This window comes from Pongo abelii, chromosome 3 (genome assembly GCF_028885655.2).
Source record: "Pongo abelii isolate AG06213 chromosome 3, NHGRI_mPonAbe1-v2.0_pri, whole genome shotgun sequence".
Lineage (NCBI taxonomy): Eukaryota > Metazoa > Chordata > Mammalia > Primates > Hominidae > Pongo > Pongo abelii.
In genome coordinates this window covers 108,775,138-108,792,396 of record NC_071988.2, presented here as the reverse complement: position 1 = coordinate 108,792,396, position 17,259 = coordinate 108,775,138, and the positions used below count along the sequence as shown (strand labels likewise).

At 41.0% G+C, this 17,259-nt stretch overlaps 1 protein-coding gene across 1 annotated transcript in view; it reads left to right on the top strand.

The window, feature by feature from the left end:
• Window positions 1-304: 304 nt before the first annotated feature.
• HSD17B11 (hydroxysteroid 17-beta dehydrogenase 11) overlaps window positions 305-17,259 on the top strand; it is a 50,213-nt gene continuing 33,258 nt past the window's right edge. The window contains 3 exon segments of the mRNA NM_001134219.1: window positions 305-657; window positions 9,126-9,233; window positions 16,106-16,237. Coding sequence (NP_001127691.1) covers window positions 448-657; window positions 9,126-9,233; window positions 16,106-16,237 — 450 coding nt within the window. The 5' untranslated portion in view covers window positions 305-447.

The window sequence follows — 17,259 nt, the reverse complement described above, 5'->3', positions numbered from 1 at the left end:
TAGTGATAAGCAACCTTCAACTATGAAAGAAGCATCTGGCCTGCGGACACTGTCGGTTATCCTTGGAACTTATCCAATTTAGGAAAACAAGTGAGCAGCTAACCCTCCAAGGCCGGCTCAGGACACCGGGAGAAAGTGGTGTAAAAGACAATCGCGGCCACACACCGCGTAGGGGCTGCGCGAAGCAGAACTAGGAAGCTTTGCTCGGGTCTGGACTTCGTCCCTCCCAGATCTCTGAGCTAGCAAGCACTGCAGCCCGAGCCAATTGCGAAAGACCAACAAAGCCCAGCCCAGCGGAAGGAACGGTTTCGGAGTTGTTTTTCTTTGATAAGGGAGCTTCTCCTTGCTCTCGCCCCTACTCTTTCTGGTGTTAGATCGAGCAACCCTCTAAAAGCAGTTTAGAGTGATTGGTAAAAAACACACCAAACGCTCGCAGCCACAAAAAGGATGAAATTCCTTCTGGACGTCCTCCTGCTTCTCCCGTTACTGATCGTCTGCTCCCTAGAGTCCTTCGTGAAGCTTTTTATTCCTAAGAGGAGAAAATCAGTCACCGGCGAAATCGTGCTGATAACAGGAGCTGGGCATGGAATTGGGAGACTGACTGCCTATGAATTTGCTAAACTTAAAAGCAAGCTGGTTCTCTGGGATATAAATAAGGTAACAGTGCTTACTATGTTTTACTTTCTGGTACCTTTAATTTGTGGACGTGTCTGCATTTTGCTGGCAACCACCCTTTACCTCATCTCTGCAAAGCAGGGAGGAAAAAAAAATTAGTATTGCCATCTTGCAGATGGGAGGGCATGAATTAATATGTTGTATGATCACATAATAAACAGACCTAGAGGTTATAAGAGTCCCAGTTACTGCCCCATTTGTAAATTGATCCCCATTTTTGCCCTAAGGATAACTCATAATTTTCTCCTGAACCTGATTTCATTGATCCCTCTATTTTAAAAATAGGGAAAAAGCAATCGTTTTAGCTGTATATTAAAAGAGTAAGAAGCTTGTACCTATTAAGAGAAAGTCCTACTCACTGTTAATGAGATAAGTGGTTTAAAAGATAATACTCGCCGGTGGCTCACGCCTGTAATCCCAGCACTTTGGGAGGCCGAGGCAGGCGGATCACCAGATCAGGTGATCGAGACCATCCTGTCTAACACAGTGAAACCCCGTCTCTACTAAAAATACAAAAAAAAAAATTAGCCGGGCGTGGTGGCGGGCGTCTGTAGTCCCAGCTACTGGGGAGGCTGAGGCAGGAGAATGACGTGAACCGGGGAGGCGGAGGTTGCGGTGAGCCGAGATGGCGCCACCGCACTTCGGCCTGGGCGACAGAGCGAGACTCCGTCTCAAAAAAAAAAAAAAAGATTATACTCAACAGAAACCAATGCTACATTGCCATAGTTATTGCCAAAAGTAATTTTAAAAAGCATCTTTTCCAGGAGGCTGAGGTAGGGGGTTGCTTGAGCCTGGGAGGTGGAGCCTGCAGTGAGCTGTAAACGCCCCACTGCACTCCAGCCTGGGTGACAGAGTGAGACCCTGTCTCAAATTTTTTTTAAAAACATTTTTTTACCACGTTTGACCTGTGATACTGAAGGAATGACGGGAAAGCATCTTTTAGTAAAAACAATAAAAGGGAAAAAAACTTTCAATGTAATTTTTTACCTAGGACAAGTGTAGGTGTGGCTTAGGGAGGAGAAGAGGACCTAGAATCCAATCTTTTATTTGACCTTTGGTAGATGAACAAAGGTGTTTCCAGAAGACACCTGATGGCCTGAAACGTTATCTATTACACACTAGTTGACATGCAATGCTGTAAACAATAATTCAAAGATGTGAAGTTAAATGAGGGTTAACCCAGTGAGTGGCTGATGAAGACAGCAGTCAACAAATAATGACTGTCTACTGCTTAGACATTAGTGACAGGGTGACAAACAGAAAATAAGGTTCCATGACCTCAGTCTAGTAGGGAAAATGGACATTAAGTAATTACAAGTGCAGGCTGGATGCGGTGGCTCACACTTGTAATCCCAGCACTTCTGGAGGCCGAGGCGGGCAGATCACCTGAGGTCAGGAGTTCAAGACCAGCCTGGCTAACATGGTGAAACCCCGTTTCTACCAAAAATACAAAAAATTAGTTGAGCATGGTGGTGTGCACTTGTAATCCCAGCTACTCAGGAGGCTGAGGTAGGAGAACTGCTTGAACCTGGGAGGCAGAGGTTGCAGTGAGCCGAGATCATGCCATTGCATTCCAGCTTGGGCAACAAGAGCGAAACTCTGCCTTAAAAATAAATTAATTAATTAAATTAAATTAATAAATAAAAAATAAAGTAATTACAAGTGCAATGAAAAATACAACCAAGGTCCAGCCTGGACCAGCATGGTCAAGCTCTAGCATGGTGATATAGTCAGACACATCTGAGCTTTCATTTTCTGATTGGGTAACAGCTTTAGTTCCTTTTCTGCAAAATGGATAAAATAACAATACCTACCTCAAAAGCCTGGCAGTATGATATGAGATAATGCACACAAAGCATTTAGCACAGTGTGGTATAAGGTAAACACACTGGAGTGTTAGTTCTTATTATTCCGTGACAAAGTGTGGTTTAAGCTAAAATTTAAATATATGTAAGAGTTAATGACTTCCAATGTCCAGTGCTGGTTTGTACAAAATTTTCTCTGATCTTCAGTGACATGCATTTATCCAACAAATATTTATTGAGTACCTATTATCTGTTAGGCACTGTTCTAATGCAGAACTGAGGATATAGCACTGAGGAAGACATGAGCCTCATAAGCTAGGGGCAGTATGCCACACTGTATAATAAAATGTATAATTGTTAGATAGTGTTAAGTATAAAGAAAAAAATAAAAGGTGAAAGTAGATAAAAGACTGTATATGGTGGGGAGGGTAGGAGGGGAGTGTTGATTTTACAGTGGTGGCCAGGAAGGCCCCACTGAGATGGAGATAATTGAATCAAGATCAGAAGAAGCTGAGAGCACAGTGAGTCCTGCAGGGAGGGATCAGCAAATGCAAAGCCTGGCACAGACTGAGGGAAGGGAGAGAAGCACAAGAAAGGTCTAGATCTACTCTGTGCAACACAATGCTAGGTAGTAGCCCCTAGCCTCTTGTGGCTCTTGAGCCTTTCAAAATGTGGCCAGTCTGATTTGAGATGCACTGTGAGTGGAAATACACACTGGATTTTGCAGACTTAGTATGAAGAAAAGAATGTAGAATTTTGTGTTAATAATTTTTATATAGTATACATGTTGAAATGATAATTACTTAGATATATTGGGTTAAATAAAATATACCACTAGATTGTTTTATTTTTTTGTTGTGACTGCCAGAAAGATTAAAATTATGTACATGGCTTGCATTATATTTCTATGAGACAGTACCGGTCTAGAGATTTAAGGGGCTGGAGCTACAGATGATAAAATTTCCTGTACTTTGGCTTTTTACTCTGGGGAGTCAATGAAGGGTTTTGAGGGTAATTCCTATTGAAGAGGATCCTCTGGCTGCTGGGCTTAGAAGAGATGTAAGAGGAGAAAAGATGAAAGGAACAAGTAAAGTAAGAGACTACTGTGATAATCCAGGCATGAGATGAAATGATGGGGACTGTTGAACCAGGTTGGCAGTAGTGGAGATTCGGAGTCATGGTCAGAAAAATTGAGGACAATGTAGTGAGTTTTTATTAGGTTAAATTAGTTTAATTTAAATAATCTGTATTTTATTTTGATTATATCCTTCCTACTTTTTGTGGGTAAAAAATATATTTGTTAATGAAATTACATGATAACGTATGAGGGTCATTTTGTTAGTTTTGAGTGTCCTTATTTGGCCAAAAGTTTGGCAATCCTAGTTCGGTATACACATTCCACTCTATTTTTCTTGCCGTTTTATAGATTTGAAATTATAGAAGTCTGAGAACCACTAAACCTGATTGGGAAAGGACAGGGTGGGGATTTGGAGCAGTCCAGGTAGCAGAAACTGGAGTTGTGAAGCTCTTGGGCTGGTGAATACCTGGAGAATGAGGAAGAAAGTGGAGCGGTGTTTGATTGTTATGAGATCTAGCTGGACCGGCAGCAAGGGGCCAAACGGAGGGCCCTTTCACCTAGAGTACAATCTCTTAGATTCATCCATGTAATGAGGATAGCAATGTCCACATGTACCATATGTTAATTTAGGGAAGAATTAATGGTGGTGTCAGCTTTGTTGTTCCACTGAGACTGATAATGGGAATTATTCATTCTGCTTTATGATAATCTATCACTTCTTGACTATTCTCATTCCCATGCCTGGTTAGAATAGTTTGTAGCCAGGCATGATGGCATGCTCCGGTAGCCCCAGCTACTCAGGAGGCTGAAGCAGCAGGATTGCTTGAGGCTGGGAGTTCTGGACTGTGGTGTGCTTTGCATGTCTGCATAAGTTCAGAATCAATATGGTAACCTCCTGGCAGTAGGCCTGAAGGAGACCAAGTTGTCTAAGGAGGGGTGAACCAGCCCAGGTTGGAAACTGGTCAGAGCTCTGGTGCTGTTCAGTAGTGGGATCACGCCTGTGAATAGCCACTGCACTCAACCTGGGCAACAGGGAGACCCTTTCTCCTAAAATACTAGTTTGGAAAGAAAAATTTACAGTAAGTGGTGAGCATATAGTATGTGCTCAAAGACTATTTATTGAATGAAAAACTGAATTAATGAATAACTGAAAGAATAATGGGAGGAATTTAAAAATTTTTTCAATTTTTAGTAATCAAGGTAATGGGTGTAAAGGTCTTAGTTGTAGCAATAGACAAACATATTTGAAAAAAGTTACCAAGGGAAATCTTGAAGAGTTATGAGCAATTGTACTGTGCTACAAAACATTTTAAAGGAAGAATTCATTTTTTCCTGAAGATCTGCTTATTTTTTATTTCTTACCAACTATCTACAGGGCACTGTCTGGAATTTTTTCTGGAGGAATTTAGAACTTAAATTTGTTGCACTGGCCGGGCGCAGTGGCTCACACCTGTAATCCCAGTTCTTTGGGAGGCCGAAATGGGAGGATCACTTGAGGCCAGGAGTTCAAGACCAGCCTGGGCAACATGGTGAAACCCCGTTTCTTCTAAAAATATAAAAATTAGACGGGCATGGTGGCACATGCCTGTAATCCCAGCTACTAGGGAGGCTGAGGCAGGAGAATTGCTTGAACCGGGAAGGCAGAGGCTGCAGTGAGCTGAGATTACACCACTGCACTCCAGGCTGGGTGACAGAGCAAGACTCCGTCTCGGAAAAAAAAAAATGTTGCACAATTCAGAAGGTGTGGAAAGCAGACCAACCTAAATGAGGAAGACCAAGGAAACAGGGCAAAAGTGAGACAGCAGATGTGAAAGAAGGGTATCTTTGCCTCCACATAGTGGAGTGGTGGTTAGTCACTTGGTGGTTACAGAAAGCCAACCAGTAATAAGCAAATCTCTGAAAACAGAACAAATGGGAAATAAATTTTTATTGTAAAATTTGTTCATGTAAGGAAATATATTTGTTCAAAAAAGAGAAAACCCAATCAATATCAATACAATATACTTTTTTTTTTTTTTTTTTGAGATGGAGTCTCCCACTGTCACCTGGGCGGGTGTGCGGTGGCAAAATCTTGGCTTGCTGCAACCTCTGCCTCCTGGGTTCAAGTGATTCTCCTGCCTCAGCCTCCCAAGTAGGTAGGATTACAGATGCCCACCACCACACCCAGCTAATTTTTTATATTTTTAGTAGAGGCAGGGTTTCACTATATTGGCCAGGCTGTTCCCAAAATCCTGACCTTGTGATCTGCCCACCTCAGCCTCCCAAAGTGCTGGGATTACAGGTGTAAGCCACCGTGCCTGGCCAATACAATATACTTTTAAAAAACTTTTAAAAATGTGGTAAAATATATGACATAACACACCATTTTAACCATTTCTGAGTGTACAGTTTAGTGGCATTAAGTACATTTACCTTATTATGCAGTGATCTCTTCTATTTCTCTCCAGAAGTTTTTCATCTTCCCAAGCTGAAAATCTACCCATTAAAACAATATATCTCCCCAGCCCTCTCTCTCCCCAGGGCCTGGCAACAACCATTCTATTTTCTGTCTCTATGAATATGATACTCTGGGTACTTCATATAAGTACACTCATATGGTATTTGTTTTTTGTGTCTGGCTTAGTTCATTTGGCATAATGAAGGTTGTACATGTAGCATGTGTCAGAAATTCATTCCTTTTTAAGGCTGAATAATATTCTATCATATGTGTATACAACATTAATAAAATATACTTGTAAAAGGAAATGCCAAAAGCTGCTGGTTAAGTATAGGAGAGCAAAATAAAGTTTACCTGAGATGTTGATGTCCCTTGAGGAATAAGAGTTCCTCATGAGAGTATACTACAGTTTGTGAGGGAGATTTCAGTAAAAGAAAAATACTGGGGGAACCTGCCCCCAATATTTCAATATATGTTCTTTCTATTTTCCATAAGTGTTGGCTGGCTGAGAAATAGAGACAGTATAAAGAGAGAAATTTTACAACTGGGCCACCGGGGGTGACATCACATATCGGTAGGACCGTGATGCCCCTGAGCCTCAAAACCAGCAAGTTTTTATTAGGAGTTTCAAAAGGGGAGGGGGTGTAAGAACAGGGAGTAGGTACAAAGATCACATGCTTCAAAGGGCAAAAAGCAGAACTACTGATAAGGGTCTATGTTCAGCAGTGCATGTATTGTCTTGATAAACATCTTAAACAACAGAAAACAGGGTTCGAGAGCAGAGAACTGGTCTGACCACAGATTTACCAGGGCAGAGTTTTTCCCCATCCTAATAAGCCTGATGGTACTGCAGGAGACCAGGGCATATCTCAGTCCTTATCTCAACCGCATAGGACAGACATTCCCAGAGCGGCCATTTATAGACCTCCCCCTAGGAATGCATTCCTTTCCCAGGGTATTAATATTAATATTCCTTGCTAGGAAAATAATTTAGCGATATCTCTCCTACTTGCACGTCCGTTTATAGGCTGTCTGCAAGAAGAAAAATATGCCTCTTTTTGCCTGACCCCACAGGAGTCAGACCTTATGGTTGTCTTCCCTTGTTCCCTAAAAATCGCTGTTATTCTGTTCTTTTTCAAGGTGCACTGATTTCATATTGTTCAAACACACGTTTTACAATCAATTTTTACAGTTAACACAATTTGTACAGTTAACAGTGGTCCTGAGGTGACGTACATCCTCAGTTTATGAAGATAACAGGATTAAGAAATTATAAAAGTATTACTTGGGCACTGATAAATGTCCATATTAAAATGAAATCTTCACAATTTGTGTTCTCTGCTGTGGCTCCAGCCAGTCCCTCCATTCGGGGTCCCTGACTTCCCACAGCAGAAAAAGAACTTGTTTTCCTTTATTATGATAACAGGCTCACTACACAAGCTACTAATTCTCCCCATAGCTGTCCAGACTTGGCCTTTCAACATTAGTTGCCATTTACAAATGTGTACACTGATTCACCATCCTCTCTGTGGATAAATGTATGAGTCCTCCTAGGGTCTGCCCATTAGTGCATTAGTTGACAATTATTAGGTTGATGCAAAAGTAATTGCAGTTTTTGTCATTAAAATAATGGCAAAAATAGCAATTACTTTTCCACCAACCTAATACTTGGCCTGCAGAGTGCACAGACTAGATCTTAATCCAAAATATCTTTTGAGACATTTTCTTAAAAGTTAAAAAAAAAAGGCAAAAATTGGCCAAAAGCAAACAAGCAAAGGTAACAACAACAACAACAACAAAAAACCCCAATGGTATGATCCTAAACTTAAATTGACTCAAAATTGGCACCCCAAATTGGACTAATCACCCCTTTTCCTCAAATCTGCTGTCATCTCTGTCTGACACGTGGCAGCATGATCTTGCCAGCTACCAAAACTAGAAAGCAAAGATGTCAGATGTGGCTCCTCCCCATCCTTCCTCATCTACTCACCAAGTCTTACTGATTTTACCTTCTAAACATATATTTTAAAGGATATTCTTTCCTCTACATTTTTTCTACTAGTGCCACAATTCAAGTTTGTGTCATCTATTACGTGAATCACTGTAACTGCCTCTCAGTTTTTTCTTCCTCCAGTGTTGACCCCTAAAATCCACCCTCCATACATCAGCCAAAATAATCAATACGACACATAAACCTGACTCTGTAATTTAACCAGTGGCTCCTCATTCATTTTTTGATAAATCTTAATATGACATGTGGGACCTTAATCTGAACTTCTGCTGGCCTTGAACTTAATGATCCATCCAATAACACTGATCCTACTAGTGGTTTCCACAAGACCAATCTTCTATCTGTCACTGCCCACACCCTGCCTGATGTGTCCTTTCGCCCTGGGGAAAGCAAGTGAAAGGGTATGGCAAACCACTGCTGGAATTGTATTGTGTGCCCCTCTGTGTTCCCATAACTCCCTGTATAGAACTCTGCTGTGATACTCATCACAATGTATTAGGTTGAAACTGCCAATATTCAATCCTTTATTATCAAAACAACAACAGTATTATGTGGTCCTACTTAACTATGATACTTATGTTTCTTTCTACTACACAGAGAACTTCTTGGGGTTGGGACTCTACCTCATTCATATTTGTGTCAAGGTTTTTCTAAGCTCAGTGAATATGACCTTCACATTAAAATGCTGAAAGAACGAATGGTTTAATGAACTGTAGTTAACTCATTATTTCTTTTGCAGCCAGTTAGCTGACGTCCATGAATAGTTTTTAATGACATGGAAAAAAGCTTAATGTTGTATTTTTTAAAGCCTGATATGGAATACACAGAGATACCAACATTCACAAAGTATTCAAAGTTCATAAATATAAAAACCAGTATTTTAAGATTTTTATCTTCTTTTAAGAAGCTTGCTTTAAATTCAGTTCCAAATAAAAGAAGCTAGTTAAAATACTAAAAGCAACATGTGCCTATATACCTGCCAAAAATGTGTTGTTACCATCTTGCCCAATTCAAATGGAAAGAATCTCACTACTTTTTAAAAATTATTTTTAATTATTTTCAGCTGTCGATATAATATGCTCATATCAATTATTACCTTGCCCTCTTTGTTTTTTCTAGCATGGACTGGAGGAAACAGCTGCCAAATGCAAGGGACTGGGTGCCAAGGTTCATACCTTTGTGGTAGACTGCAGCAACCGAGAAGATATTTACAGCGCTGCAAAGAAGGTGAAATGTTGTGTTTAGTTAGAATCATATCATGTTAGAGCTAGAAGGTGTTTTGGAGATGACCCAGTCTGTATGTGATATAGATGAAGTACCTGAGAAATGTTGTTATTTGACCAAGGTTATAGAACTAGCTCATAGCAAACCCAAAACTAGAACCGAGAACTGAAGTTCTCAAATATTAGTATGTTCTGGAATTTTCCAGGGAGTTGTTAAAAATATATATATATACTCTTGGGCTTCACTTCCAGAGATTTTCTTTCAGTAGGTTGAAGGCAGGGCCTCAAATGCACCCTATCCACCCTGCATCCCATGCACCTTCACCTCACCCATGATTCTCATATAGGTAACTATCCCTGGATGACACTTGCAGAATTGCTGACCGGGTCTTCTGAAGCCCATTCATAGAATTGGGTTAGAAAGTTACAATAAAGCTATTCTTTATCAGGTTTTTATTGTAGATAGATCTACTTCTTTTCTTTTCTCTCTTTTTTTTTTTTTTTTGAGATGGGGGTCTCACTCTGTCACCCAGGTTAGAGTGCAGTGGCATGATCTCGGTTCATTGCAACCTCCACCTCCCAGAATCAAGCAATCCTACCACCTCAGCCTCCCAAGTAGCTGGGACCACAGGTGTGTGCCACCACACTCAGCTAATTTTTTGTATTTTTGGTAGAAAACGGGGTTTCACCATGTTGCCCAGACTGATCTCGAACTCCTGAGCTCAGGGGATCCACCCACCTCGGCCTCCCAAAGTGCTGGGATTATAGGCGTGAGCCGCACTCCCAGCAGTTCTATTTCTATAAAGCATTATTTGCCTCTTCTAGATACAATTGAGATGTGCTGTATATAATGCGGTTTCACTCTGAACGCATTGTCACTTGTACCTGTTAACTAATACCTTAATGGCAGCAAGGTCATCAGAATTACCTGGGCAGATTCCTTAAAATACACATTCCTGGACCTTACCGCTGGATATTCTAATTCAGTGCAGTATAAAGAGTGTGATTCAGCAAGACTTGAGAACCTCTTTGTTTATGGAATTTTAGATTTGAGTTTTTTTTTTTTTTTTGAAATGGAGTCTCATTCTGTTGCTCAGGCTGGAGTGCAGTGGCGTGATCTCGGCTCACTGCAAGCTCCGCCTCCCGGGTTCACAAGCGATTCACCTGCTTCAGCCTCCCGAGTAGCTGTGATGATTACAGGCACGCGCCATCATGCCTGGCTAATTTTTGTGTTTTTGTAGAGATGGGGTTCACTATGTCGGCCAGGCTGGTCTGGTCTGGAACTCCTGATCTCAAGTGATCCACCCTCCTTGGCCTCCCAAAGTGCTGGGATTACACGCGTAAGCCACCACACCCGGCCTGAGTTCTTTTTTTTTTTTTTTTTTTGAGATGGAGTCTGGCTCTAGCTTTGTCGCCCAGGCTGGAGTGCAGTGGCGCGATCTCGGCTCACTGCAAGCTCCGCCTCCCGGGTTCACCCCGTTCTCCTGCCTCAGCCTCCAGAGTAGATGGGATTACAGGCGCCTGTCACCACGCTCGGCTAATTTTTTTGTATTTTTAGTAGAGACGGGATTTCACCGTGTTAGCCAGGATGGTCTCGATCTCCTGACCTCGTGATCCGCCCGCCTCTGACTCCAAAAATGCTGGGATTACAGGCGTGAGCCACCGCGCCTGGCCCATTATCAGATATTTTGAAGTAGCTATTTTGAGGTGGCCATTTTAGTATCAGAACTTTTTTTCTTTCTTTTTTTTTTTTTTAGACAGAGTCCTGCTCTGTTGCCCAGGCTGCAGTGTGGTGGCGTGATCTTGGCTCACTGCAACCTCCGCCTCCTGGGTTCAAGCAATTCTCCTGCCTCAGCCTCTCGAGTAACTGGGATTACAGGTGCCTGCCACCACACATGGCTAATTTTTGTATTTTTAGTAGAGACAGGATTTCACCATGTTAGCCAGGATGGTCTCAATCTCCTGACCTCGTGATCCGCCTGCCTTGGCCTCCCAAAGTGCTGGGATTTGTATATTTCTTAATAATGAAAGCAAGCTGAGAATCAGATATTTTGAAGTAGCTATTTTGAGGTGACCATTTTAGTGTCAGAACTTTTTTTCTTTTCTTTTTTTTATTTGAGACAGAGTCTCGCTCTGTTGCCCAGGCTGGAGTGTAGTGGCGTGATCTTGGCTCACAGCAACCTCCGCTTCCTGGGTTCAAGCAATTTTCCTGCCTCAGCCTCTCAAGTAGCTGGGATTACAGGCAGATACCTGTAATATATATATACAGGTGGATAAATATTATATATTTATATATTATATAAAAAATATATAATATATATTATATATAATATATTATAAATATATATAATAATAATTATAATAATATAAATATTATATATATATCCAGGAATCTGCCCAGGTAATTCTGATGACCTTGCTGCCATTAAGGTATTTAGTTAGGTACAAGCGAGAATGCATTCAGAGTGAAACCCCATTATATACAGCACATCTCAATTGTATCTAGAAGAGGCAAATAATGCTTTATAGAAATAGATCTGCTGGGAGCGTGGCTCACACCTATAATCCCAGCACTTTGGGAGGCCGAGGTGGGTGGATCCCCTGAGCTCAGGAGTTCCAGATCAGCCTGGGCAACATGGTCACCTGAAGTCAGGAGTTCAAGACCAGCCTGGCCAACATGGTGAAACCCCATCTCTATAAAAATACAAAAATTAGCTGGGTGTGATGGCATGTGCCTGTAATCCCAGCTACTTGGGAGGTTGAGGCAGGAGAATCACTTGAACCTGGGAGGCGGAGTTTGTAGTGAGCTGAGATTGTGCCACTGCACCCCAGCCTGGACAACAGAGCAAGACACCATCTCAAAAAAAAAAAAAAAAAAAAAATATATATATATATATATATATACATACACACAAAACATGTTCTCTCTTATTTGAGAGAGCTAAAAATTAAAATAATTGAACTCTTGGAGATAGAGAGTAGAAGGATGGTTACCAGAGGCTGGGAAGGGTAGAGGTGGTGTAGGGAAGAAGTAGGGATGGTTAATGGGTACCAAAAAAATAGAACAAATAGGTTACTCTGGTTGCGCTGCCTGTGAGTTAGCCCTGCTCTGCAAGGAGCAGCCATAAAGAATTTTTTGTTAGTAAAAATAATTAATAATAATTTAATTGTACATTTTAAAATAACTAAAAGAGTATAATTAGATTGTTTGTAACACAAAGGATAAATGCTTGAGGGGATAGATACCTGATTTACCCTGATGTGATAATTATGCACTGCATGCCTGTATCAAAATGTCTCATGTAACCTTGAATATATACACTACTATATACCCACAAAAATTTAAAAACAAAATTAATACAAAAAAATACAAAACAGACATTCATATCCTGGGATATAATAGGCAATGATGAAGAAAGAGTCAAGAGTGTCTGGGAAAATCCTTTGATAATATAAAATAGTATATAGGTATAAATGGTGTTGATCAGGGTCAAAAAACTTAGCTTGACACTTTACTAACGTAAATATAATCTGATGAAATTCAATTCTGACTGAAGAGCCTTCAGCATGGCACATTGATGCCCTACAGGAGTACTGATAGACCTTTGCCTATGGCCTCCTTTCTGTTTGGGGTGGCTTGTCTTGGGCTCTGAGGTCAGACAGATCTGGGAGAGTCCCAGCTCCATCTTTTAATAGCCATGTGACCTTGGATATGAAACTCAACCATTCTGTTTCATGTTTTCATCTTTAAAGTGAGCATATAAGAATTGCTGTCTCATTGAGTTACTGTGAGAATTCAATAAGAAAAATAATGAAATCATGTAAATGCATAACAAAGTAAAAGCCCCCCAAAGGCTATTTGCCACTTTTCCCTCAGTCCCCCAACACACTGTAGCACTATCTCTAAATAATGATAACTCTGTCAATAGAGCTAGCTTTTATTTGAAACCCAATGTATAACAAAATGCATTAGGACGCTAGGGTCTATCCACCCAAAAATCTTAGTTGCTTATAGAACCATAAAAATCTCATATAAGGTATTTTTGCATTGCTACCCCTTGGAATTATGTTACTCCAATCTTATAAAAAGTAGAGCTTAAGCATCAAGATTCTATGTTCTTTCTTAGTTGAAGAGATAGTTATTGATTATATTCGAGTCCAGAAGATATAACAATTATTTTGAAAAAAGTTACATTACCTGTAATCGTTCCCTTTTGAGTATAGTCTTTTTTTTTTTTTTGAGACAGAGTCTTGCTCTGTTGCCCAGGCTGGAGCACAGTGGCGCAATCTCAGCTCACTGCAACCTCCGCCTCCCGGGTTCAGGCGATTCTCCTGCCTCAGCCTCCTGAGCAGCTGGTATTACAGGTGCATGCCACCACGCCCAGCTAATTTTTGTACTTTTAGTAGAGAATGGGTTTCACCATGTTGGTCAGGCTGGTCTTGAACTCCTGACCTCATGATCCGCCTGCCTCAGCCTCCCAAAGTGCTGGGATTACAGGTGTGAGCCACCATGCCCTGCCTACAAATAGTCTTTTTTTAAAAATATTTTTCTTTCTTTTGAGACAGAGTCTTGCTCTGTCGCCCAGGCGGGAGTGCAATGGTGCAGTCTCAGCTCACTGCAACCTCCACCTCCCAGGTGCAAGCAATCCTCCCAGTTCAGCCTTCCGAGTAGCTGGGACTACAGGCACCCACCACCACACCCACCTAATTTTTGTGTTTTCAATAGAGATGTAGTTTCACCATGTCGATCAGGCTGGTCTTGAACTCCTGGCCTCCAGTGATCCACCCACCTTGGCCTCCCAAAGTGCTGGGAATATAGATGTGAGCCACCATGCCCAGCCTACAAATAGTCTTTACAGTCCAGTGGATGCCTTCTGTTGCTCTTAGCAGCTGGCCTTGTTCTTTTGTTTATATTTCCTCAACTGAAATCATTTCACCAATGATAGCTGCAACAACCTTTGAAATCTGGCCATAAGGGTTTACATAAGCCCTTCCACATAACCATTTTAATTTCTCAAATGTTCTTCCTTCTGGATCAATACCAAAATAGAATATTCAAGAGAAAACACACATACCACGCGTATATATTAGAAAAACACACATATGTATTTTTATATTATTTACCTTATATTTATATTTCTATATTTTGGGTTTTTTTAATTTGTTTTTTGGGTTTTTTTTTTTTTTTTTTTTTGAGACGAAATCTCGCTCTGTCACCCAGGCTGGAACACAGTGGCACGATCTCAGCTCACTGCAACCTCTGCCTCCTGGGTTTAAGCGATTCTTCTGCCTCACCCTCTGGAGTAGCTGGGATTACAGGCGTGCACCACCATGCCCGGCTAATTTTTGTATTTTTAGTAGAGATGGGGTTTCACCATGTGGGTCAGGCTGGTCTCCAATTCCTGACCTCAAGTGATCTGCCTGCCTCGGCCTCCCAAATGCTGGGATTAGAGGCGTGAGCCACCTCACTTGGCCGATATTTCTATATTAAGTACCCTCATAGACACCTGAGCAGGTCAAGAAGAGAACCTTAAAACATGTTACTTGTAGACAAGTATAAATGGTTTTGAAATAATGATAATGATAGTAATAGCAGTTTACTGTGTGTACTAGATACAGTGTTAGCTCCTTTACATGCATTATTTCATTTGTTTCCACAACGACTCACAAGGAACTTGTATTAGTATCTCTATTTTGCAGAGGAAGAATTGAAGTTTTAAGAGGTTAAGTAACTTGGGTCAAGGTCCAACAGTGACTGGCAGAGCCCAAACTCAAGGTCCAAGGAAACCACTCTTCACCCTTAAGCCTACTGCCACCTAATGGAGAGCGATTGAACAACAGAACAGAAAATAAACAGAAATAAAGAAATAGAAAATGTGGCCAGCTTAATAGTGTAATCAGTTTTCCACAATTCTCTGTAGTAGTCCCTGATTTTGCCACATTAGTTTTACTTTTATTTTTTGAGACGGAGGTTCGCTCTTGTTGCCCAGGCCGGAGTGCAATGGCGCGATCTCAGCTCACCGCAACTTCCGCCTCTCAGGTTCAAGCGATTCTCCTGCCTCAGCCTCCTGAGTAGCTGGGATTATAGGCGCCCGCCACCATGTACAGCTAATTTTGTATTTTTAGTAGAGACAGGGTTTCTCCATGTTGGTCATGCTGGTCTCGAACTCGCGACCACAGGTGATCCACCCTCCTCGGCCTCCCAGAATACTGGGATTACAGGCGTGAGCCACCGCACCCAGCCTAATTTAATTTTTTTTGCTTACCTTTTGAAGTAATGTTTTAAAAAAATGCTACTTAGCCAAATGCCTCTTGATCTATAGTCAATAGAACTAAGTCAAGAGACTAAATTGCAAAAGAAAATTTCCACCTGATACACTTGAAGATAGACCTATTTTGGACATAAGTGCGTAAAATAAAAAGGACTTTTTTCCCCTGTTGACACATGGATTGCAAAATCACTTTTATCCAGATCTAGCAGAAAAACAATAGTCATTGCGTACAAGACAGGAACGGTGACTCATGCCTGTAATCCCAGCACTTTGGGAGGCTGAGGTGGGCAGATCACTTGAGATCAGGAGTTCGAGACTAGCCTAGCCAACATGGTGAAATCCAATCTCTACTAAAAACATAAAAATTAGCCAGGTGTGGCGTGGTTGCATGAGCCTTCAGTACCTGCTACTTGGGAAGCTGAGACCGGAGAATCGCTTGAACCCAGGAGGTGGAGATTGCAGTGAGCCAAGATTTCGCCACTGTACTGCAGCCTGGGCAACAGAGCAAGAATTTGTCTCAAAAAAAAAAAAAAAATAGCCATTGTGTATAAACTTACCTTCATACCTCTTAATGAATTTACTTTTCTTATTTTATTTTTTGAAGGTGAAGGCAGAAATTGGAGATGTTAGTATTTTAGTAAATAATGCTGGTGTAGTCTATACATCAGATTTGTTTGCTACACAAGATCCTCAGATTGAAAAGACTTTTGAAGTTAATGTACTTGCACATTTCTGGGTGAGTATGGCTTCTTTTACAAAAATATTCCTTTTGAAAATCCCAAAGATTAAGGTGGGGCTTTCAGCAGACATAAGGAAGTATTAAATCAATGCTAAAGTTTTCTCCAGGCACCAGGGATAACATTATACAAAGAGATCATTTTTCATGCTATGACCAAGTTCTATCATTCTTCCTCACTGACAATATTAATAACAACAATAATAAATTAATAATAAATGTCAGGTTTTGTATATGTTTTAATTCTAAGCTAGGTTCTCACATTTCTGTGTGATCCTATTTAGAGATAAAGAAAGGAGTTGGGGACCATCTGAGTCATCGTCTGTGATTTTATAAAGGTGAATCCAGTTTGCTTTCAGATTCTCTTTTTTCTTTTTTAGACAGGGTCTCACTCTGTTGCCAAGGCTGGAGTGCAGTGATGCGATCTCATCTCACTGCAGCCCCAACTTCCCAGGCTCAAGTGATCCTCCCACCTCAGCCCCCTCAAGTAGCTGGGACTACAGGCATTAACATGCCCAGCTAATTTTTGTATTTTTAGTAGAGATGGGGTTTCACCATGTTGCCCAGGCTGGTGTTGAACTCCTGGACTCAAGTGATCCACCTGCCTCAGCCTCCCAAAGTGCTGGGATTACAGGCATGAGCCACTGCCCTGGCTTTCAATTTTGCATGAGGCTCAGGCCTCATGTTATTTCCTGGCCCTAAAATTGCAAACCTTATTGTGAACCTCACCATTGAAGGTCTTAAGTTATATATATGTACATATGCCATGTGTGTTTCTAAAGTCTCCAAATATTGCCCAAATAGCCAGTTCTTAAAAAGGCCCCTCAAAGTTTTCTTGGATGTGAGTTTGGGATGACTAATCGCAAAAGAATATTGGGGTTGATAAAAATGCAGTGTTATTTTATGCTAATATTCCCAAGTTATTGACATATATCTTTATGTTTTGTGTTTGTTCAAATATAGGTTACTGTCTCTTTTTTTTGTTGTTTAGAGACAGGGTCTCTCTGTGTTGCCCAGGCTGG